Source organism: Mytilus trossulus, chromosome 1 (genome assembly GCF_036588685.1).
Source record: "Mytilus trossulus isolate FHL-02 chromosome 1, PNRI_Mtr1.1.1.hap1, whole genome shotgun sequence".
Taxonomy (NCBI): Eukaryota; Metazoa; Mollusca; class Bivalvia; order Mytilida; family Mytilidae; genus Mytilus; species Mytilus trossulus.
The window spans coordinates 38181485-38207669 of NC_086373.1; the positions used below are offsets into that span (position 1 = coordinate 38181485).

General features: G+C 32.3%; 1 protein-coding gene across 6 annotated transcripts in view; it reads left to right on the forward strand.

The window, feature by feature from the left end:
* The window catches only part of LOC134723721 (Fanconi anemia group D2 protein-like), a 114800-nt gene that overhangs the window by 27749 nt on the left and 60866 nt on the right, over window positions 1-26185 (forward strand). For 2 of the 6 annotated variants that reach the window (XM_063587308.1, XM_063587292.1), the window contains exons 2-14: window positions 1382-1464; window positions 6154-6276; window positions 7132-7199; window positions 8402-8454; window positions 9626-9673; window positions 10538-10598; window positions 12367-12422; window positions 12894-12981; window positions 13735-13947; window positions 15676-15780; window positions 18522-18622; window positions 19176-19284; window positions 19740-19913. In XM_063587308.1, the coding sequence (XP_063443378.1) occupies window positions 1389-1464; window positions 6154-6276; window positions 7132-7199; window positions 8402-8454; window positions 9626-9673; window positions 10538-10598; window positions 12367-12422; window positions 12894-12981; window positions 13735-13947; window positions 15676-15780; window positions 18522-18622; window positions 19176-19284; window positions 19740-19913 (1275 nt within the window). In that variant the 5' untranslated portion in view covers window positions 1382-1388. Of the gene's footprint in view, window positions 1-80; window positions 222-290; window positions 460-1381; window positions 1465-6153; window positions 6277-7131; window positions 7200-8401; window positions 8455-9625; window positions 9674-10537; window positions 10599-12366; window positions 12423-12893; window positions 12982-13734; window positions 13948-15675; window positions 15781-18521; window positions 18623-19175; window positions 19285-19739; window positions 19914-26185 lie in introns of those variants that run through there. The other 4 variants (XM_063587274.1, XM_063587280.1, XM_063587283.1 and 1 more) reach the window with 4 other exon arrangements.

A 26185-nucleotide genomic window follows, 5' to 3' on the forward strand; every position in this document is an offset into this window, starting at 1 on the left:
GTAATAATGTAAAATTTGTAGATGGTGTGTTTATAATCGAGTAACCAAGCTTTTCATTCGTTTTCTGTCCTGTTTTCAAAAAGTACGATAAACCGGAAATGACATTTGGCGGGAAATGTAAAAAAAGAAAACAAGGGAATTTACAAAGTATCATCGAATATATCATCTCATTGTTTTCACATTATATTATTATATTGCTGTTCTTAGCTGCGAGGTTATTTGTTAGGATTCTTTAAATTTATACATTCTGATGTTGAGAAAGTCCCTGGACTGAGGCAATACATTGCATTGGACCAAAACATTGAACAAACAGACAAAGCCCCTCCCCCTTTTTTGTGTTTTGATGTACGCGTTCCTTTCAAAGTCAGGGGCGAATCCAGCGATTTATAAAGGGGGTTCCAACTAAAGATAAAAGGGGTGTTTAACTATATGTCCACATTCAATTGTGAAAAAGGGAGGGTAAATAACACAGGCACTTGTTTTCTATCCATGGCAAGATCTACATATTACGAATCCGGGTCCATTCGCCCTGATTCGCGTTCGCCATACTACCTGTTCGCCCAAGGTCCATTCGCCCAGTTTTTTATTTTTTTTCTATTTGTTGTCTAGTCGCATAAATTTAAGTATTTGAACAAAATATGTTGAAGTTTGTAAAAATGACAGGATATTTACATTACCGTAATCATTTTTTTCATTTTCCCTTTGATTTACAGAGTAGAATACTAATAATATAACAAAATAATTGTAATTTCAGTCAATCAGGAATGTATGCAGTATGAGACTAGTCTCCGAGTATAATAATAAATGAACTTGTAAATCAAAGTATTTCAGTAAAATACATATGATTTACAGTTCGTACATCATTGTGTTTTAAGCTGAATATCTTATGAAAACAAAACATTTGATTTTTATTAATAATTTAATCCATCAAAAGACAAGTATCACAATAATTAGTGATCTGGATTATTTTGTCATTGAACAATTAACGATCCTAAACAAGCCATAAACTTTTAAATATTTCCCTGTTTCCATATATTTCAAGAATATATACTATAGAAGTATCTGAATAAGTTTATTCAAGTTCAATGCCCTGAAAACAAATATTTGTTAGTAGGGCGAACTGACTCTCTGGGCGAACGAACTCAGGGCGAACGTACCTAGGGCGAACATGTTATTAGGGCGAATGTTCCCGATACCACATATTACGAGGAATATATAGGGATAGTAGCTATTGCCATGGATAGAAAACAAGTGCCTGTGGTAAATATTTATGTATATGTTTGATATATTTTATTACTGTTATGTAATCTAGTTGTAAAGTTAGAAATGGATGCCTAATGCTTTGTTTGTTTGTTAATTATAATAAAGAAATCCATTTCAGATTCATCATGGTGGCAGAAAGAAATTCTGTTTTTTCTAAGAAAAGGAAGACAAGTGGAGAACATGGTGATGAAAAGATTAAAGGTATTACATGTTCATACATTGTCCCAAGTCAGGATCCTCTTGCCTTTGTTAGTCTTGTGTAATTTTTAATTTGGTTTCTTGTGTATAATTTGGAGTTTAGTATGAGGTCCATTATCACTGTACTAATATACATATTTTTTAGGGGCCAGCTGAAGGACACCTACTGGTGCGGGAATTCTCGCTACATTAAAGACCCATTGGTGGCCTTCGGCTGTTGTCTGCTCTATGGTCGGGTTGTTGGAATTCTAGACAGTTCGGCACCCCGACAAATCGGTACCCGGACAAATCGGTACCCGGACAAATCGGCACCTACCATAGACAAATCGGCACCCGTGAAAGACAAATCGGCACCTAGACAAATTGGCATCTTATCAATTATTTATCTTTGATCTATATATAGTGAACCAAAAATTAAAATTTCCTGGCACTGTTTATGTATGAGGGCATTTTGCATGTTCAGTGTTAAAATTAATAGTCAGCAATTATGTTTGAGTGTTATTTATTTGTCTCCTGCACTATTTATAACATTATTGTCAATATTGTACATTGTTTCTTTGAATACGTATCTTATTAAGTTGTTTATTCCTTTTAGTTATTTGTTCGGCACCCAGAAAAATCTTTGAATATGTATCTTATTAAGTGGTATATTCCTTTTAGTTATTTGTTTGTGCATAAGACTGTACTGCAGCTAAGTCATTTTGATAGGTTTATTATTTGTGTGAATTCTTTTTCCTGAAACAATGAACATTCTAACTTTATAGATTTCACCACACATGTACTTGGAATCAGGGGCGGATCCAGGATTTTGGAAAGGGGGGGGGGGCGAAGATTTTAAATTTCGCCGAGCGGAGCGATGCGAAAAATTTTTGGGACCCTTTTTGTGCTAAAAAACATAAAATAAGTGCTTGGGGCATGTATATTTTATAGTTGCTGTAAAGTGTAAGGATTGGACATTTTTTATGCTGTATTCTCCCTATTAATTGTCTATCATAAAATGATAGTATTAATCCAAAGCTATGTACTGATATATTTGCTGTAGGACTTAAAATAGTCAGTAAAAAATAGACATGGAAATTCGATGAAATTTACAATACGACCGACACAATTTAAAAAAGAGAAACAAGCAGTTTTTATCCAAATGTTTGATTGATATGTTTCACCCAACATAACATAGAGAACCAAAGTGAGGGGTTTCAAATCCACAAAAGATAACAAAGTGTCTGAAATGACAACGAAGTTAGAATAAAGGTCCACAAATGGAGACATAAAGGTCACACCCAGTAGGCAGGTTACAGTCTGGTATTGAAAAAGTATGCAATATATATCAGTCCGGTGAAACAGACATTCCAGTAAGATATGCAAACCCCGGCCACAAAAAAACTACATCCGTTTTTATTGATCATGTTCATTTCAGGCTTAATAATTTTGTTGGAAATTTTCGTTTTTAATAGCAAAAAAGTGGATAGGACTATTGTTTACAATCCAGATACGGCCAAAATTTTTGTTTTAGGCAAGAATCAGAGTCAATTTTTTCTCTCTCAAATATCTCAGAATGCCTCCTCAAATCAAATGGTTTCGTACCTGAGACTTGAAATTTTTCTAGAGCTTATACTAAAATTGAGAATGGAAATTGGGGATGTGTCAAAGAGACAACAACCCGACCATAGAAAAAACAACAGCAGAAGGTCACGAACAGGTTTTCAATGTAGCGAGAAATTCCCGCACCCAGAGGCGTCCTTCCGTGGCCCCTAAACAAATATATACTAGTTCAGTGAATATGAACGCCATGCTAATTTCCAAATTGTACACAAGAAACTAAAAATAAAATAATACAAGAGTAACAGAGGCCAGAAGCTTCTGACTTGGAACAGGCGCAAAAATACGGCGGGGTGGCTGGGGATCATTATTCAACTTTTTTATTTATAAAATAAGCTGGGGCATTTGGGGTTAAACATGTTTTCGTAGGTAAATAATTTTGTGGAACTTTTTTTTCATGAAAGTGTAATAGTCTATAGAGTATTTAATATTACTTTCTGTTTGGTAGAATAGTGAAATAGAAGTCAATACGTTCTTGCTCAATCCTGTGTCGCTTTGAACTACATATCTAACAATCAATTATGATTTAATTAAATTATGTTTATTCGTACATAATCTTTAAGAGTTTAATTAAATGATAAATGCATATTTTATATACAAATTATAATATCTATGCAACTATTCTTTAATTTTTGATAATAAATTTATTTTTAAAAACGAGGTGCCGGATTGTCTTGGTGCCGATTTGTGCGGATACCGAAATGTCCAAAATGGATGCCGAAATGTCTTCGGACTTGGGTGCCGATTTGTCTTGTTACCGGGTTGTTGTCGCTTTGACACATTCCCCATTTCCTTTCTCAATTTTATTTTATAGCTTCTTCATCTTGTTCCAATTAAGGATCTGGATTCCAAACTGAATTTAATTGGTTCCGAGGGAAAATTTAACGAAGTGTCGGGCAACACAAAAGTTCTCTGTTGGTTTATATTTAGTGTTTTTATAAATTTAGAAACAGGTCAGAGAGAATTCTCCAGTTTTGATAAAAATGCAAGAGTTCTCTGAATTCCAATAAATCTATTTCTGTCATATAAGAACTAAAGTGAAGTTTTTCTTATATGTCACCGTTATGAAACTGATATTTGATATTTTATATACTTCCATAAAAAAATAGAGAACCATCTAGGTCGTTTAATTTACATTTAATATACGTTCTTGCTCCAGGGTTTGTTTAGGTAATTATGGGCATGCATCATTTAAATTAAAATAAATGTAGGCCACATCGTAAAGGTGTAACTGCAACACCCCTTCAGGTGAAATGGAGTTTTCCATATTATCGTTTTGAGTTGTCTTTCTTTCGGAAATAACTTGTCAATTCTGAATGATTCAACCAACATGTTGAGAAAAATTAACTCGTTCTGCCGATAAACGTTGTATTATATTAAAAACAATCGCAATTTAAACCAAGGATGTGTACAGAAAGGAGTCATGACCACTGACCCAAAGGAAATTAAATATTTAAAGAGTTAGGAATGGGGTTCCTTTTAGAATTAACATAGGAAAATAATAGGTGATAAGATACAAAGTGAAATACCTTCTCTCACTCTGAGTCTCAGTGGCTGCTGTGGAAAGTAAACTTGGAATTGATCGTACAAAAATAAAACACAATAGGCCTAAGTACATTGATCATACACTTGTATCTGGGGTTGGCTATTTTGTAACTATTCAGATTCCGTGAATTACATTTTACATGTGCAGTTGAATTAGATTTGAAAATAATATTATCCAGGTACATGTATACATGTACAAGTCAATGAAAACAATAGCAATTGTATCCTTCAGAGCAATCTGCTCTTTGATTACCTCTCGGCTCTGGTCAGGTTATCATTTGGTGTTTAATACTGGTAATGGTCTATGTCTATAAGATCACGCTTGATATTTAATAGCATGTACAATCTGTAAGTTTTCCTCTGTTTTTCTAGGCTTTCCCATTTTAGATTTTTTGACCATTTTTGTGTGGAGTCATTTATTTTCTTGTACCAATATTCTTGATTAATGAGGCCCTTCATATTTGTGGATATTTAATTTCGTGGTTTTGCTGAAGTCTGCAATCAAGCATATAAAAAAATTGTTATTCGTTGAACATTTAATTTCTCTGACATTGGATCATATCTCAAATCACTGATTAAAATTGATTTCACCTGGGTTAAATTTCAATTTGCTATCCAGATATGCATATAATTCAATTGTTAATGGACCTAAGTGTGGATTCATTTTTGAAATTTTTTTTGCTTTATACAAATTATGCTACAAAAAATTTGATTGTGAGTTTTTAGTTTTGGTGAAACATCCTATGTAGTAATTTTCACAACAACAAAAAATATCGCAAAAATTTCTGAATTTACACTTATATTTGATATAGATAAAAAAAAATATCTTTAAGTACAATATTGTGCAATATTTATGTTTTGTCTTGTGAAATAGTTCAAAGGGTTTTAGTTTAATATGTAAACCGCAGGATTCATTTTACATTATAGAAATCAAATATGTGGTACATGTACATGTATGCATGCCAATGAGACAACTATTAATTATACACCAGGTGACGTAGATGAAAGAAATCATACATTGTAGGTTATAATATGGCCTTAATTCAACAATAAGCAAAACCATTATCATATAATTTAATTTTGGTTGTAACACGTCTTCTGATTGGCTGACGGTATTTTGTTATCAGCCCATAGACATAATTTAGTCATGTGACCGTAATGTCATTAACTTTTTTTCATGGTTTTCTACGGTTTAAAATGGAACTTAGAATTTAATTATAAGTAATGATGGTAATAATTTTCTGTCTATTCGAAATAAAATAAAAAATGTGGTGCACACTGTTAAATAACCTGCTACACGCGTTATCCAGATACAGTAAAGTCAGTTTGAATTTAGGTTGCATCACTTTTATCATTTTTTCATTATATCTCAGTGTTTATAATGTTATATAAAATCATTCTTGAGCATCATCTGTATTCCATGGACACACTCTCTATTTATTAAGTTTTAACATGTTAAGAAGAAACAAATGTATATGAATCATACCGACAATTCTACACAACCGTAGTCTGTTTATAACTTCTACATGATCTGTATTGAATTTCTAGGTGGCCAAAAGAAAAGAAAAGGCAGTGAGGATGAAGATATATATCAAAACAATTCTGCATTTTGTGAATTAGTGAACAAAGCAGGACTGACATTAATGAAGGGAAATAAACCTAATTCACTGGGTAACTATATTTTAAAAAATGTATCGTAAGTTTAAAAGAAATGTTTATCATCAAGAAATTATTTCTCAGCAAAGTTAGATTATCATATCTCTATACATGTTTTCCAAATGACAAATTAAAAAAAACCTTTAAAAACCATGCGTGTACTTCTGGTTGTCATATTCCAATGTTAGTATTAAAAAAAGATGCTGATCCCGTTTCTTTTACACTTAAACCACCTCACTATTTGTAAACCAACTTTGAAATTCAAGAAAACATTTGTAAACAAAAAGTTTGTCTTGTATTTAAGAAATAATTAAAGGCATTACACTGAGGAAATTGGTCTTTTATTTATGTTTAAGAGGCCAGCTGAAACAGGTCTCAGGGTGCTGGATTTTCTTGCTGAATTGAAAACCCTTTGATGGCCGTCAGCTGTTTTCTGCTCTTTGGTCGGGTTGTTGTCTCTTTGACACATTCCCCATTTCCATTTTCAATTTTATAAGATTATCTATGAATATAGGATTTTTAACTGGTCTAATTTAATAAAGAAATCTATACGGATTCTTATGAAGCTTAACCTTCAAATTTTCTAATGAACAAAATAACATAAATTTCAAGTTACCACAACAGTTTCACCTGACAAAAGTTTTATTATAAACAAGAATTGAATTTGCTATTCATTGTATTTCTGGATACAATGGTTGTTTTTACTGTTTATCTTATGACTGAAAAAATATATCTTTGAAACTGTTTTACCAATATGTAATCATACATAAAAATTAGAAAATTTAACTGACCTGATACATCATCATCATGATCATTAGTATCTAGCTGGTCATTTTAGAAATAGGGTAATTTTTTATGATTTTTATTTAGGTTTTGACCAAGCAGTATTTCAGAGAAATCTCCAAGTTTCATTAAAAAGACATGAAAGTTATCCAGAGGTAAACTTGTTGACAGTTTGATTAAGAAGATATTTATATTACCTGCTCTATGTGCAAAGGACATTTTTCTTATTTAATATTTACAACATATATTTCTTGAACATCTGATTATTATTAATTTTGTGAATTTTTAAGTAATTTTGATATGCTTGCAGTAGGTGAATTATTATTCATGTTGCCTTACTGCAATAAAAATAGGGAAAATGAAAAAAAATAAAAAAAGTGAAAAAAGAATACTTTGAAATGCAATTTCAGGAGCAAATTGCAATACATGTACATACAAATCATGTAAAATTTAAAAGAACAGTGTAAAAAGACGGGCAAAAGATACCAAAGTAACATTCTTAGTCATAAGATGAAAATAACGCCATGACAAAAAAAGAAAAAGGACAAAAAGACAACAACAGTACACACAGCATAACATGGAAAAACAATGCTGAACAACACAAAGCCTACCAGAAATCCTGGGTGATCGCAGGTGCTCTGGAAGGGTAAGCAGATGTGGCACCTCTCTTATTGCTCATGTATGAACAAATCCTTTGAAAACTCCATTTGCAGTTGGTCATATTCAAGGAAAAGAGGTTGTAACCTGACTTTTTAAAAGATGATTATTGTGTAGTTGATGATAATAACAAAAATACAAATTAACTTTAGGTGATTCCAGTACAAATTTCAAGCAAAGATACTATTTTAGAAAAAAGTAACAAAATAAAGGAAACACATTTTAACATCACATTTTCCTTCTTTAAGTCAAAATAAAATTGAATATAAATACAATTATATATATATATATATATATCATGTAAAAATTGCGGTTTTTATCCAACGCAGTCATAGGTTTGAACGTAGTTTTCAATTTAGACTCGTATATATATATCATGTATATGTAAAAGATGATTATTGTGTAGTTGATGATAATAACAAAAATACAAATTAACTTTAGGTGATTCCAGTACAAATTTCAAGCAAAGATACTATTTTAGAAAAAAGTAACAAAATAAAGGAAACACATTTTAACATCACATTTTCCTTCTTTAAGTCAAAATAAAATTGAATATAAATACAATTATATATATATATATATATATCATGTAAAAATTGCGGTTTTTATCCAACGCAGTCATAGGTTTGAACGTAGTTTTCAATTTAGACTCGTATATATATATCATGTATATGTGCTGTTAAATTTTCTCTCATTTAAGGTTTTAGAGGAATTTGTGGAAGGATTCCAAGAATATATTGAGGACCAAAAGAGGTACTTGACAACCTAAACAGCCTTGAAGTCATAAAACTTTCAAGTCAGTTTTTTGTACTCGTACTTCAAAATCATCCAATAAAAAAAATCTAAATGCTGCATTTCATGATGAAAACATGATTTTTGTGCCTTGAGCACTGAAAAAAGTTTCAAGACTTCAACACATGTAATGAATACCATTTATATCTAGTTTTAGTAGTACAATTAAAGATAGCTTAAATTCATCTAAGATCAGCAATGTTTGATATTTTCACATGAAACTTTAATCATTTTAAGAAAGCCAAATTCTATTATATTCAATAAATATTTTATTTGTTTAAATTTCAGTTATAAAAAAATGTTTTTTTTAGTGAAAAACCGGAGACATCATTAACCCTTTCGCTGATTCCTGGTTTACCGGGATTCAGGCTTCAGACAGCTGACGATGAGTCCCGTTTTACCGGGATCGGAATACCTCTTTTATGTTTCCCGCTTAAAACAGTGCAAACATGAGTTATCTTTCATTTGATGAGTACCCAGATGAAAGTTTAAACATGGCGCTTCAGTTTGTTGAAAACCGAGTCAAAATCAGAGGAAATTTATGGAATTAACGAGAATTTGAAATGAGGGAACATTTTTTTTGAAAGAATATGGAAGAATTGAAGCCGAACTATACTTTTTTTACATAAAATGTCGTTTTATGTACAAAACACTTTGAATGAACATCGTTCAGTGTGAGGAATTTGTACAGCCTCATTAATTTTTTCAAAATTTTGCTGTTTGGGTTAAAAATTTACGATGTGGGGTCAAAGAGCAGAATTTTGAGAATTTCACCAAAATAATGCCGAAATTTGAAAATTTCAATATTTTATGAAGAAATAATTATCAAACGTGAACAAAACTGTGAACATGATGTAAGTGAATGAAATAAATACACAAATAACTACAAACAAGTTTTTATTGGCATTTATTATGAAGATCTCCCACTTGAGTAATAGTAGCCAGGGAAGCCATCGTCTCAGAGTAGCTTCTGTCTTGGCAGCAATCGGTAAAAGGGTTAATCTTGTTGTGTTGATGATACTGATGTTTATTTAACACAGTTGTTTTGTCTTGATGAATAATGATACTGATGTTTATTTAACACAGTTGTTTTGTCTCGATGAATAATCATGATACTGATATTTATTTTCAGATTACACAACAGCCTGGTTCCTACATTTACAGCATCAGAATGTGACAGGTAAATCTTAACTTAGATAACTCCTCAGGCCATTCTTAAGGTGGTACCTAACACTACAGGGAGATAACTCTGTAAAGTTAGCTAAAGGTTTTAATGATGTTGTGTTGTAAAAGGAATATAAAGCTTCTCAATGATCAAAATTGGTGTTTGTCAAACTGCTATATAACCAGTGTAATTTTTCTGACAAAACAGTTGGTTCAAAAATTTTGAAAATTATATATATATTAAAGGGTCTAAGTAAATGCATTGTCAAAGTTTTATGAAAATTAAACGATCCAAATTAATTTTAGTGAAAGTGTTGGGTACCACCTTAAGTCACAATTACTTGCTTCAAATAATTCAGCAGTGTATATGTATATGTCAAATTATGTTTCATATTTATGGCATGGCATAATGTATATGGAATTTAAAAAAAAAAAGCAATTTGCTTTAATGAAAAAGGAATCCACAATTTTTTGAGATGTTGTTTATAATTTGAAAAAAAACCATGGTGACTTTATTGAATAAACTTAAATCAACTTGGGTTATAAAAAAACATGATTCCACTATGAAGCATATGCATATTGGTAATTGTTTCATGCTAGCGCCACTGTCTTTAAAAGGTTTAATACTACTTTAGAATCACTAGGACATACCAACAAATTTCCGTTGGTTGTTTGGTTAACACAATTTTCTGAACTAGAAATGGCATGCACATAAATTTTCATGAAAATGCCACACTTATATCTCTCTTATATGGATTATGTTAGAAAATCAGGGAAAAATAGCTGCAAAGTCTGCTAGTTGGAGCTGAAATGTATCTATGAAAAGTAGGTTGGTTTACATAAAAAAAAAATCATTGTTAGTTTTCTTTTGTATTTCTAGTGCAAGAAGTGTTCATCAAGACTGTTTAGTCAGATTGCTTCTTGGAGTTGACTTAATACAGGTAAATTTATTGAAATGGGAGTTGATTTAATACAGGTAAATTTATTTAAATGGGAGTTGATTTAATACAGGTAAATTTATTTAAAGGGTTTGTAGATGTCAAGCAAGTTGATTATTAAGATTAAACAATAAAAACAAGATACATGTTGAATATACAGAAAACAATTTAAATGAAGTCTATTGTAAAGAAATTTAATAAGCACAATTAGATACTCTGTAAATTGTACATTATATTGTGGATTAATTTGAATTTATAGGATGAAATTAATTTTCAAGAGAAAAACAAAACACTAATTTCTTAATATTGAGAGAAAAGCAAATAAATGGCATGATTCTTTGAAGAGAAATGACAAAACCACCAAAATAAAACATTGATGAAACAACATGTCATGTCCATAAAAAGTGAATCCAAAGTACATAATCTTTTACCTTTTAATATTAAAATGTTATAGCTTGATGTTTGTTTACTTTTTGTGTTCCCCGCATCTGTAAATCGTACAATCTCTATATAAAGACAACCTTTTCCACCAGTTGCTCTCATGTGTCTGTTAAATTCTTCTTTGATAGAAAGCACCGAAACTTGCTCCAACTCTTTCATAGGAAGAGAAATTAAACACCATTTTTGTCGAGCCTGCAACTTTTTGCAGAAAGCTCAACATAGGGATAGTGATCCGGCGGCGGTGTTAGCTCACTTCTTAAAAGCTTTATATTTTAGAAGGTTTAAGACCTGGATGCTTCATACTTTGTATATAGATGCCTCATGTTACGAAGTTTCCGTCAGTCACATGTCCAATGTCCTTGACCTCATTTTCATGGTTCAGTGAATACTTGAAAAAAAAGTTAAGATTTTTTGTAATGTTAAATTCTCTCTTATTATAAGTAATTGGATAACTATATTTGGTATGTGCGTACCTTGCAAGGTCCTCATGCCTGTCAGACCGTTTTCACTTGACCTCGACCTCATTTCATGGATCAGTGAACAAGGTTAAGTTTTCGTGGTCAAGTCCATATCTCAGATACTATAAGCAATAGGTCTAGTATATTCGGTGTATGGAAGGACTGTAAGGTGTACACGTCCAACTGGCAGGTGTCATCTGACCTTGACCTCATTTTCATGGTTCAGTGGTTATATTTAAGTTTTTGTTTTTTGGTCTGTTTTTCTTATACTATATGCAATAGGTCTACTATAATTGGTGTATGGAATGATTGTAAGGTGTACATGATTAGTTAACAGGTGTCATCTGACCTTGACCTTATTTTCATGGTTCATTGGTCAAAGTTAAGTTTTTACTTTTGGTCTATTTTTCTAATACTTTATGCATTAGGTCAACTATATTTGGTGTATGGAAATATTTTATGATCTATATGTCAGTTACGCAGGTTTCATTTGACCTTGACCTCATTATCACGGTCCATTGCTAAGTTTTAAGTGTTTGTGCTTTGGTCTGTTTTTCTTTATTTATAAGCAATAAGTCAACTATATTTGTTGTATTGAAGAATTGTTAGCTGTACATGTCTGCCTGGCATGGTTCATCTGACCTTGACCTCATTTTCATGGTTCATTGATCAGTTTTTCATTTTCTTGGTAATGTTGCGTTTATGTGACAGTTGTAATAAAGCTTTATATTTAGGTCTATCAAGATAGTATCAAGGATTAGTAAAGAAGGCGAGACATTTCAGTGTGTGCACTCTTGTTTTTTATTTTAGCTAAGATATTTACGTACCTCTGTTTTGTTTTTTTACATAAAACTGTGTTATTCTATTTTCAGACCAAACTAATGCATTGCTTACTAGAAAAATTAGCAGAATTTACAGAAGATGACCAGTAAGTTAGACCAACTACCTGATGTTCAATGGTTGTCGTTTGTTGATGCGGTTCATACTTGTTTCTTGGTTATTTTGATTGGACCATTGGCTTTCCTGTATGAAGGGTTGTAGAATAGTGGTTTTTGGGTCTCTTTATAACTTGCTGTGGTGGTATGAGCCAAGACTCTATGTTGAAAAATGTACTTTGACCTACAATGGTTTACTTTTACAAAATATTGCTTCGATGGAGAGTTGTCTCATTGGCACTCCATACTTCATCTCCTTATATCTATATAATAGAACTTTGACAAATTTTGTGTGAATGAAATGTTAAAAGATGTTAAAACATAATTTAGAAAGCAGGTTTAAAAAATGTGCTTGCTACTAGAATATTGTTTATCATTTAAAAGTGAATTGTATTTTTATTTTTTTAAATTCATTTAAATCACTATTCTTTTTGTGTATACAATTTATTTAATATGTTTTTCAGATCTATATTTGAACATGGTGAAAAAGTAAACATACCAAGATTATTGATGAGTCAATTTAGATGGCTAGACAGAATATTAGCAGGAAAGGTACAATATGCATTTTCTATCTCTACTTAGGAAACTTTAATGTTATAGATTTGTATTGAAATATTTGAGTCATAAGAGTGCAATTGTGCTTTTCTAAATGAAATGAACCTGTCTCTAATAGATATAGGAAGATGTAGTGTGAGTGCCAATGAGACAACTCTCCATCCAAATAACAATTTAAAAATTAAACCATTATAGGTTAAAGTACGGCCTTCAACACGGAGCCTTGGCTCACACCGAACAACAAGCTATAAAGGGCCCCAAAATTACTAGTGTAAAACGATTCAAACGGGAAAACCAACGGTCTAATCTATATAAACAAAATGAGAAACGAGAAACACGTATATATTACATAAACAAACGACAACTACTGTACATGGTCACTTTATGACCTCTCCAAAAGTTTTCTCTATATACATGATATAATTTACGCTTCAAACCTAAATTTTGTGGTCGCCTAATTTGGGCATGACATCATCATTTCAACTTTTTATGACACTATTTTAATTTTTTTAAATACCAATATATTCATAATGTTAAACAAGTATGTTCAGTTGATGGAATCAAAATAAGAATAGGGACTTGGTTGCCTCTGAGGTCAAGTAATATAAGGTAAATCAAAAAGTTCCTCATGTTCCACTCCTATTATCACTGACTTTAATATTTTCTACTAGTGTTAACATTTTTCAGTGTTAGCCCTGTGAATTATACCTTTTTATCTGAAGACATTTAAAATAATTATTTATATTGTAGGAAATTACAGAGAAGATGGTAGAGATGATTGGAATCGTCACACTAGATGTACAAAGGGAGATAATTTCTTGTTTACCAGAGGTGGTAGAAGATTCAGAACATGGGGATGTAGCCACTGCGTTAAGAGATTTACTCTCACACAATACACAGCTCACAGTTCCCATTCTAGATTCTTTGGCCAATCTAAACCTTACTTCAGAATTATTGGCAGAGGTAGATGTAATATTACTTTAGCAGTTTTCTAAAAGAAAAGAAAAAGCGCTCCTGGACAAAATGAGATGTGGAATGTACTTCAGTGAGACAGCAACATTAGATGAGTGACTCAAATATGTCAGCTTCTAAAATTGTTCAAATAAATGTTTGAGATATTTATATACATTTTTTATGGACTAATGTAAAGATTAGAAGGATATAATTTTGAAAAAATGGCTATCAAGGGAGTATACATATTTATAATTATACCCCCGCTTTAAAAAAGGGGGGGTATACTGTTTTACCTCTGTCTGTCAGTCCGTACGTCTGTCAGTCTGTCCATCAGTCCATCAGTCAGTCCGTCCCACAAAACTTTCAACACATTTTTCTCAGGAACTACACATCCACCCATTCTGTAATTTGGTATCAACATTTATATATGTCAGCCATACCGTGTGATGTGTTTTCAGATTCATCACTTGACAACTTCCTGTTTACCGAACACTTGTATGATTTTACACATGATAGCCAAATTGAAAATTTTTGTCACATTTTTCTCAGGAACTACAATACAAGGATTTCTGAAATTTATTTTCAGGATTTATATAAGTTAGCTTTACCGTGTGATGCGTTTTTAGATTCATCACTCGACAACTTCCTGTTTACCAAACACTTGTATGATTTTACACATGATAGCCAAGTTGAAAATTTTCGTCACATTTTTCTCAGGAACTACAATACAAGGATTTCTGAAATTTGGTTTCACGATTTATATAAGTCAGCTTTACTGTGTGATGCGTTTTCAGATTCATCACTCAACAACTTCCTGTTTACCGAACACTTGTATGATTTTACACATGATAGCCAAGTTGAAAATTTTCGTCACATTTTTCTCAGGAACTACAATACAAGGATTTCTGAAATTTGGTTTCAGGATTTATATAAGTCAGCTATACGGTGTGATGCGTTTTCAGATTCATCACTCGACAACTTCCTGTTTACCGAACACTTGCATATTTTTACACTATTAATATTATCCACTTGCGGCGGGGGTATCATCAGTGAGCAGTAGCTCGCAGTTTCACTTGTTTGACACTGTGTGTGTTTTAAGGGCAAAAAAAGTTCTTGAGAAACTAATTACCAGTAACGTGAGCTGAGGACATACTGCATGTTTTATGCCAAATTCTGATCAGTTGAAGTGCCAAATAAAATTTCATAAAGGTGACATAATGATAATTCAGTTTAAAATGATTCTTGCATAGAAAACATGAAAGAATGGTTAAAGTTCATTTTTAAAATGCATGCCCCACCTACGACAGTAGAGGGCCATTATGTTTTCTGGTCTGTCTGTCTGATCGTTCGTCCGTTTGTCCGTTTTTGGTCAAGGTAGTTTTTGATGAAGCTTAAGTCCAACTTGAAATTCAGTACACATGTTTCTTATGATATGATCTTTCTAATTATAGAGCCAAATTAGACTTTTGACCCCAATTTCACATTCCACTGAACATAGAAAATGAAAGTGGGAGTTTCAGGTTAAAGTTTTTTGTCAAGGTAGTTTATGATGAAGTTGAAGTCCACTCAACTTGAAACTTAGTACACATGTTCCCTATGGTATGATCTTCTTGGGGCATCTGTGTACTTTGGACACATTCTTGTTTTTAAAACTTTTTGTTGGAAATAGTATGGAATCATAGTATGTTCAATGCTTTTAAATAGTAAAAATCTTTTAATATGTATTTTCTGTTTCAGGTCAGAGGAACAGTTTTAAAGACACTTCACTCTGCAGAAGTAGAAGAACTCCCAGTCATTATAAAGTTTTTACTACAGTCAGTCAATAATCAAGATGCAGTAGAGGTATAAAGTATAACAATTAGTTACCGTCACTCAGTGGTATCAGATTCAAACAATTCTTTGTCCTCATGTTTGTTACTCTTCGTCTTGACACTCAAGGGTATGCATACCAAGAAAATTATATTTTAACAGTTTCTTACCCAGAAAATGGGTACTTTAATTGGTCAGATGTTCTCCTTTTCATTTTTCAATTTCTCTTTTTGGTTTTAACTGAACATAAAGTAAATTTTAATTATAACTGAAATCTAGAGAATCGCTGTGACTTATCATTTTTACATATTTATTTTATACACAGATGTCCTCATTTGTTTCTTACAGAATGTTTTTTATTTTACTTAAAAGTAAATGTATTATGAAGTTGTATGAGCTTATCAGAACTAGATGCTCATGCAGCCTAGAAGGGAAAATATAAACAATTAAGAAGCTAAGATTGCTAAGGAAAAGTTGACCATAGCTGAATATATCTCCTAATGATTCTACATATTTATATTCATACCTGGCTTTCAAATGCGAAGATTTGAGCTTTCCTAATTATGGTACATTCAGAAAAATGCTTAAGACTCTAATAAATTATGAAGTGTTATTTTTATTTACTGGCACTGTAACATATTGGTGGATTGTTCAGTCCCCAAGGGTATCATCAGCTCAGTAGTCCTTGCATTGGTACTGACATGATTTATAACATACAACTCTAAAATTCCTTGTTGATCAAGTAAGAATATATTGAGAAGCAAAGGTTCCAATTCTCTACGGCAAAGTTGACCTTAGATGAATTTGAATATTTTTCAGGTCTATTTTGGTTGTATTAACTCCTAACATTTTTACACATGTACACATTCCTGTCTTTCAAATGTTTATATTTGAGCATTTCTGAATCTTGAGAGTTTATCAAGAAAAGTATTTTGTAATCATAAACAGGGCTCACACTACTTCAGAATTATAGGGAGAAGTGGTGAGATTTGAAAGAGAAGTGCTCATTCGCGCGGTGCGCTACAATATTTTGATTTTACTGTAGTATAAACAGTCATTTGTAAATAATGTTCTTTTTATATATTGTCAATTCATATCTGAGTATTCAATTAAAGTAACATTTCAAATTAAAAGTTGTTTTAATTTTACTTTAGGTCCTTGTGAGAAACTACCAACTAATTGTCTAGCACTAAAATAAAAAAAAAAATTTTAAAAGGTAAAGAATTTATAATATATCAATTACAATTTTATTACAAACTATCTTGTGTATGAAATCAGTGTTTCTCATCAAAAGATATTTAAAGGTAAGCTGGACCATAATATATTGGTTTAGTGTAATAATCTAAGAGTTAAGCAACTTTACAATAGTTTACAACAATCCATATAAATTATAGGGAATTATATACACCAATCAATGATGAGTTTGTTTAGATGTAACCAAAAGTCTTTTAATGCGTTTGGAATGCGTAATTTTTCCTTTTGGGATCAATATTCTCCTGTCAGCTGTTCCATCCATGCGTCCGTAGTAATTTTTGTAAAAATACGGATTTCGGTCATAGTTGATCCGTTTCCGATCTGTAGTTTAGAAATCGGACAATGGCGGACGGTTGCAAGAAAATTTACAAAAATATACGATGTTTGACAAGTTATTTGGAAAGGATCATTACGTTTTTAATGCAATAAATGGATTGAACATTTACTAGGGGCAACTTTTATCAAGTTTAAATGAAGTAACAAACTTATTTTGCAGCCGAAAGTTAGGTTGATGTACGTTTTCGAGTAACAAGCACGGGAACTTTCGGAAGTGCACGAAGTGATAAAAAGTTGTACTTTTATCAAATAACTTTGCTACACACTGCAAAAACGATGCTTCAACCTCATTCCATAAGATAATTATTTGTTTATGTCTAAATTTCTTTAATTATTAATAAAAAGTTGATTTTTCATCAACTTGGTAAAAATTGAAAATGTCCGATGACGGAAGCGACTGAAAGCGAGTATCGTAAACAACAGGGCGACTTGTCTTCGCTTTTGGAGGTCTGGGAAAGCGAAGTGACGGTCGGGAAAGCGACTTCTTCGCCCAAGTCGCCTGGTAGCGTGAGCCCTGCATAAAATCTAGAAACTTTTTGCTATCAACCAAATTTCAAAGTAATATAAAATCTAAACTGACTAAAGCAACAAAACATACTTGAGCATGACTAGATTTATGTTACTGTGGATTCATTATTATTTGTTGGATACCAACTTATGAGGATTTCGTGGGTTCAGGATAAGTTAAATGTTGAACGAACGACGAATTTTCTATAGCCGTGGTGTAGTGGTTAGTGCATCGGACTACTAACACAAAGGTTCCTGGTTCGATTCCCGTTTAGGATAAAAATTTCAGGAACCCAATTTTCGGCTCTCCCTTGACACCATTTGCAAGTATGGTCTTGAGGAAACGATGATAGTCCGTCGGACAGGGACGATAAATGGCTGGCCCGTGTTAAGAGAGAGCCACATCTCTTGCACGTTAAAGACACCCTTGTAGATTTCGAAAAAGAGTAGGCTAATGCCGCTACAAGGCAGCACTCGCACCCGCAAAGTGGAAAGGGATTAATATAAGTTGCAAAACTTGTTTCCCAATCCACTATAAATAAATATGTTTAAATTAAATTTTCTATAGGTTTTTATGCAGACTTCAGCAAAACCACGTAATTATATAAATTTTCCTTAATCCATGAAAATAAAAGAATCCTCAGTATACAGCTGTATAATCTTTTGTTTATTTCAAGGTTGTGTCAGAAATACGAGCTAACTTGGATTTTAGTACAACTTTTAGACCTCCAATATCATCTACTCCTCACCAGTCTGTACAGAGGAACAGGGATAAAAGGTAGATTTATTCAGATTGATTATAATATATGCACTATAAAGAAGCAGCACCAATCTATTTAAAGATATCAGTTTCATTTGGAAGGAATACAGATTTATTTAAGTTTATTTTTAAATCCACATTCTATTTCTGCATCTATTGTTATCTGAAAAATTTTCACAGCATTTTCTTCATATATTAAGAAAATTTAAGAATCTTTGAGTATACTGTTATTATTTGTTGGATATCAATTTTTGTAGATTTAATGGGTACACGGTAACCCCAAATTTAAAGTCAAACGAATTGCAAATTTGATGTAAGATTTAAAACAGATTATTGGTCTAAGCAGTCCAACAACTGAATCAGTAGCTTGACAAAACTGAGGTTGTGAGTTCAAAACGACACATGTAAGGTGCGCTTGACTCCAAACGTAATCTTCTTGGATTGTCAGTTTTCCTACTTCTGGTTCCCTGTATCAATATAAATCCATTAATCAAATATCACAATAGCAATTTTTCTAAATGGAGGTGATTTTGAAGCTGAATTGGACTTATATGACCTGATAATTTTTCAGATTACAGAGAATAAGTGGTGATGTGAACAGGGGAGCAGAAGCTTTGACCTTGGATGCCATTAAATCTAGTATAAGGTTCCAGAAATGTGTGGCAGAAGCTTGTGTTAAGGTTTGTTTAGAAAAAAAATTAAAAAAATTGTCATAATAAATCTGGAGACATTTAAAATTCTTGATAAAATTGTTAAACCCCCGCTTTTAAAAAGTTGGGGTATACTGTTTTACCTCTGTCTATCCATCCGTCAGTCCGTCCGTCCCATTTATATTTTTGATTCATTTTTCTCAGGAACTACTTTACCACCAGGATTTCTGAAATTTGGTTTCAGGGCTTACATAAGTCAGTTATACTGTGTGATGCGTTTTCAGAATAATCACTTAACAAATTCCTGTTTACCAAACACTTGTATCATTTTAGACATGATGGCCAAGTTGACAATTTTCGTCACATTTTTCTCAAGATCTACAATACAAGGATTTCTGAAATTTGGTTTCAGGGTTTATATTGTCAATTTGAATTCACCAGATAAATGATCTCATCAATTGAAATATAAGTTTTAACTCTTTTAGGCAATAGATGGAATAAAACAGCCAGGTGACCATAAAGTGATCGACATATTCTTATTACTGATTCTACACAGTACAAACAGGAAGAAACCAGTAGAAAGTCTTGTCAGAAACAAAATCAGGGCTGGTGGTATAACAGAGGTTCTACTTCAAGATATCTTTACAAATCATAATGAGGTAACATGTTTAAAATGAAGACGTAGTCATGATCACAGTATTCATAATGTTTAGTTTTTCCCTTTTTAGCTCACCTGGCCCAAAGGGCCAAGTGAGCTTTTCCCATCACTTGGCGTCCGGCGTCGTGTCCGGCGTCGTTAGCTTTTACAAAAATCTTCTCCTCTGAAACTACTTGGCCAAATTTAACCAAACTTGGCCACAATCATCTTTGGGGTATCTAGTTTAAAAAATGTGTGGCATAACCAGGTCAACCAACCAAGATGGCCGCCACGGCTAAAAATAGAACATAGGGGTAAAATGCAGTTTTTGGCTTATAACTCAAAAACCAAACCATTTAGAGCAAATCTGACATGGGGTAAAATTGTTCATAAGGTGAAGATCTATCTGCCCTCAAATTTTCAGACTAATCGAACATCCCGTTGTTGGGTTGCTGCCCCTGAATTTGTATTTTTAAGGAGATTTTGATGTTTTTGGTTATTATCTTGAATATTATTATAGATAGAGATAAACTGTTCACAGCAATAATGTTCAGCAAAGTAAGATTTACAAACAAGTCAACATGACCGAAATGGTCAGTTGCCTCCTTCAGGAGTCATTGCCCTTTATAGTCAATTTTTAATTATTTTTTGTAAATCTTAGTTATCTTTTTCAAAAATCTTCTCCTCTGAAACTACTTGGCCAAATTAAACCAAACGTGGCCACAATCATCATTGGGGTATCTAGTTTAAAAAATGTGTGGTGTGACCCGGTCAACCAACCAAGATGGCCGCCACGGCTAAAAATAGAACATAGGGGTAAAATGCAGTTTTTGGCTTATAACTAAAAAATCAAAGCATTCAGAGCAAATCTGACATGGTATAACATTGATTATAAGGTGAAGATCTATCTGGCCTGAAATTTTCAGACGAATCGAACAACCCATTGTTGGGTTGCTGCCCCTGAATTTGTAATTTTAATGAGATATTGATGTTTTTGGTTATTATCTTGAATATTATTATAGATAGAGATAAACTGTTAACAGCAATAATGTTCAGCAAAGTAAGATTTACAAATAAGTCAACATGACCGAAATGGTCAGTTGCCTCCTTCAGGAGTCATTGCCCTTTATAGTCAATTTTTAATTATTTTTTGTAAATCTTAGTTATCTTTTTCAAAAATCTTCTTCTCTGAAACTACTTGGCCAAATTAATGTAAACTTGGCAACAATCATCTTTGGGGTATCTAGTTTAAAAAATGTGTGGCGTGACCCGGTGTCATATGGTATTTTGAACCCCATGGTAAAATGACCCCGGGGTCAAAATACCGCTATGGTAAATTGAACCCCCCCATGGTAAATTGAACCCCCTGTATGGAAAATTGAACCCCCATGGTAAATTGAACCCCCCAGTTTTTTTCATTCTAGATGATTAATAAAACATTTAACATTATATAAAAGCTAATCAGATATTAAAAATCATTGATACAAGAGGGGGAGGTCAATTTTCAATGATTGGTCAAAAGAAAAATATTTGCTTGGTATAAGTGCTCTGAAATCTTAACCAACACAATTTCATTCAAAAAACTTCTTAAAGCATTAAAACTAGACCATGTAGCTTGGACACTTTAATTCTTTGGAATTTAAAATATTTATATAGAATGGTAGACTTAAGTTTTAATTCTCCATGGTAAAAAAGGGGGAGGGGGTCAAATTACCATGGCTAAGTTAATCTAAAAAAGTAAAATTTTCAAAATATCTTTTCAAGCTAATAAAATAAATACAAACTACTTATTGGAGTATAATAAATATGTAAAGGAGTTACAGTAGCAAGAAATTTTAACATTAAAGGTCTCTAGATGTATAGTAGGGGGTTCAATATACCATGGTAGGGGGGTCAAAATAACATGGAAATTATTTTTTTTCAAAATATCTTTTCCAGTTTTAAATACATGCATATGAACTACTTATAGGAGTATAATTACTATGTTAAGGAGTTTGAATAGCTAGAATTTTTGAAATTTAAGGTCTATGGTAGAGGGTTCAATATACCATGGAAGGGGGAGGGGGTCAAAATACAATGGAATTTGTTTTCTTCTTTAAAATATCTTTTCAAGCAAGTTAAATGCATTCAAACAACAAATTGGAGTATAACAACTATGTAACGGAGTTAGAATAGCTTGAATTTTTGAAATTGAAGGTCTATGGTAGGGGGTTCAATATACTGCAGGGGGGTCAAAATACCATGGCTTAGTAAAATTTTCAAAATATCTTTTCCAGTGTTTTAATAACATACAGACTACTTGTTCCAGTATTATAACTATGTTAAGGAGTTTGAATAGCTAGAAGTTTTGAACTTTAAGGTCTATGGTAGGGGTTCAATATACCGCAGGGGGGTCAAATTACCATGGAAATTATTTTTTTCCTAATATCTTTTCAAGCATGTTAAATACATACAAACTATTATTACTATGTTAAGGAGTTAGAATAGCAAAATTTTTTGAACTTTAAGGTCTATGGTAGGGGGTTCAATATACCGCAGGGGGGTCAAAATACCATATCTTTTCCAGCATGTTGAATACATACAAATTACTTATAGGAGTATTATTACTATGTTAAGGATTGAGAATAGCTAAAATTTTTGAAATTGAAGGTCTATGGTAGGGGGTTCAATATACCGCAGGGGGTCAAAATACCATGGCAAAATAAAATTATCAAAATATCTTTTCCAGTATGTTGAATACATACACACTTCTTATAAGAGTATTATTACTATGTTAAGGAGTTAGAATAGCTTGAATTTTTGAAATTCAAGGTCTATAGTAGGGGTTCAATATACCTCAGTGGGGTCAAAATACCATGGAATTTTTTTTTTCTTCAAAATATCTTTTGCAGTTTTAAATACATGCATACAAACTACTTATTGGAGTATAATTACTATGTTCAGGATTGAGAATAGCTGGATTTTGTTAATTTGAAGGTCTATAGGAGGGGTTCAATATACCATGGAAGGGGGAGGGGGGTCAAAATACTATGGACATTTTTTTTTCTTCAAAATATCTTTTCAAGCAAGTGAAATTCATTCAAACTACAAATTGGAGTATTATAACTATGTGAAGGAGTTTGAATAGCTAGAATTTTTGAAATTGAAGGTCTATGGTAGGGGGGTCAAAATACCATGGAAATTATTTTTTCTCCTAATATCTTTTCAAGCATGTTAAATACATACAAACTACTTATTGAAGTATTATAACTATGTTAAGGAGTTAGAATAGCAAGATTTTTTGAACTTTAAGGTCTATGGTAAGGGGTTCAATATACTGCAGGGGGGTCAAAATACCGTGGCTTAGTAAAATTTTCAAAATATTTTTTCCAGTATGTTAATAACATAAATACTACTTGTTGGAGTATCATAACTATGTTAAGGAGTTTGAATAGCTAGAAGTTTTGAACTTTAAGGTCTATGGTAGGGGTTCAATATACCACAGGGGGGTCAAATTACCATGGAAATTATTTTTTTTCCTAATATCTTTTCAAACATGGTTAAATACATACTTACTACTTATTGAAGTATTATTACGATGTTAAGGAGTTCGAATAGCAAGAATTTTTGAACTATAAGGTCTATGGTAGGGGGTTCAATATACCGCAGGGGGGTCAAAATACCTTTGAATTTTTTTTTCTTTCAAAATATCTTTTCCAGCATGTTAAATACATACAAACTACTTATAGGAGTATTATCACTATGTTAAGGTGTTAGAATAGCATGAATTTTTGAAATTTAAGGTTTATGGTAGGGGGTTCAATATACCGCAGGGGGGTCAAAATACCATGGCTAAGTAAAATTTTCAAAATATCGTTTCCAGTATGTTAAATACATACACACTTTGAAAATTTTACTAAGCCACGGTATTTTGACCCCCCTGCAGTATATTGAACCCCCTACCATAAACCTTTAAGTTCAAAAGTTCTTGCTATTCTAACTCCTTAACATAGCAATAATACTTCAATAAGTAGTTTGTATGTATTTAACATGCTGGAAAAGATATTTTGAAAAAAAATAATTTCCATGGTATTTTGACCCCCTGCGGTATATTGAACCCCCTACCATAGACTGTAAAGTTCCAAAATTCTTGCTGTTCTAACTCCTTAACATAGTAATAATATTTCAATAAGTAGTTTATATGTATTTAACATACTGGAAAAGATATTTTGAAAATTTTACTAAGCCACGGTATTTTGACCCCCCTGCAGTATATTGAACCCCCTACCATAAACCTTTAAGTTCAAAAGTTCTTGCTATTCAAACTCCTTAACATAGCAATAATACTTCAATAAGTAGTTCATATGCATTTAACATGCTGGAAAAGATATTTTGCTAAATTTTACATAGCCATGGTATTTTGACCCCCCCCCCCCCTGCGGTATATTGAACCCCCCTACTGAGAACCTCAAATTAAAAAAAAATAATAGTCAATAAATTGTAAATTAGATTATCTGCAATACTATTTCTCAAAAACAGGGGGGTTCAATATACCGCAGGGGGGTTCAAAATACCATATGTGAAAAATGACCCCGGGGTCAAAATACCATGCGGTATAATGACCCCGGGGTCATTTTACCGCATGGTATTTTGACCCCGGGTTCAATTTTTAGGGGGTTCAAAATACCATATGACACCGGTCAACCAACCAATATGGCCGCCATGGCTAAAAATGGAACATAGGGGTAAAATGCAGTTTTTGGCTTATAACTCAAAAACCAAAGCATTTAGAGCAAATCTGACAGGGGGTTAAATTGTTTATCAAATCAAGATCTATCTGCCCTGTAATTTTCAGACAAATCGGACAATCTGTTGTTGGGTTGCTGCCCCTGAATTGGTAATTTTAAGGAAATTTTGCTGTTTTTGGTTAATTGAATATTATTATAGATAGAGATAAACTGTAAACAGCAATACTGTTCAGCAAAGTAAGATTTACAAATAAGTCAACATGACCGAAATGGTCAATTGACCCCCTAAGGAGTTATTGTCCTTTATAGTCAATTTTTAACAATTTTCATAAAATTTGTAAATTTTTATTAACATATTCCACTGAAACTACTGGGCCAAGTTCATTATAGATAGAGATAATTGTAAGCAGCAAGACTGTTAAGTAAAGTAAGATGTACAAACACATCACCATCACCAAAACACAATTTTGTCATGAATCCATCTGCTTCCTTTGTTTAATATTCACATAGACCAAGGTGAGCGACACAGGCTCTTTAGAGCCTCTAGTTTTGCAAGTCAGCATTTCTTTGTGAATATAAACCTTATGGTATACCGGGTATTTAAAATGCATAGGACATTAACATAATATTTACTTAGTTTTTACACTGTAATTGTGAATAAAAGCTGTTGCCAAAATAACCAAACTTTCAGCCAACTATAGGTTCTACTTCTTCATTTTATGATTTATAATATTTCTCTGTCTGCTCAGGATAAATTGTCAAATTATAAACACTTGCTTTGTGTTTTAAATATTTGAAGTGAAAGGAGAGAAAAAAGTAAAATCACAAAAATACTGAACTTAGAGGAAAATCAATTGGGAAAGTCCATAATCACATGGCAAAATCAAATAACAAAACGCATCAAAGACGAATGGACAAGAACTGTCATATTCCTGACTTGGTACAGCATTTTCAAATGTAGAAAATGATAAATTAAACCTGGTTTTATAGCGCTAGCCCTCTCACTTTAATGACAGTCTCATCAAATTCTGTTATATCTACATTGATGCGTTTACTAAGCAGACACAATAAATAAAATAGTCAAAATAAGGGTACATATAAATATTGTTTTGTTCCTGTCTGATATCTTCTTGCATGATATTTTTGTACCTGTAAATTGAAATTGCATGTTAAGATCAATATTTTATTAATAAAATATAATTAACAAGTGATTAAGCATTGATAATAAAAAAAAAAATAACTGGTCTGGAATAGTATAAAATGCCAGTAATTCCAGAAACTGAAATAACACAAATAATTCTCAGATATAGCATTGGAAAATATATGAATTAACATAATATATGCTATAGCTGACTATGTGGTATGGGCTTTGCTCATTGTTGAAGGCTGTACGGTGACCTATAGTTGTCAATGTTTGTGTCATTTTGGTCTTTTGTGGATAGTTGTCTCATTGGCAATCATACCACATCTTCTTTTTTATACATGTGTTAGTTTACAAGAAAATAATAGATTTATTGGACAGACTTTGGTGTTCTTATTGAATGCATTTCAAATTTGTTTAGCTAAG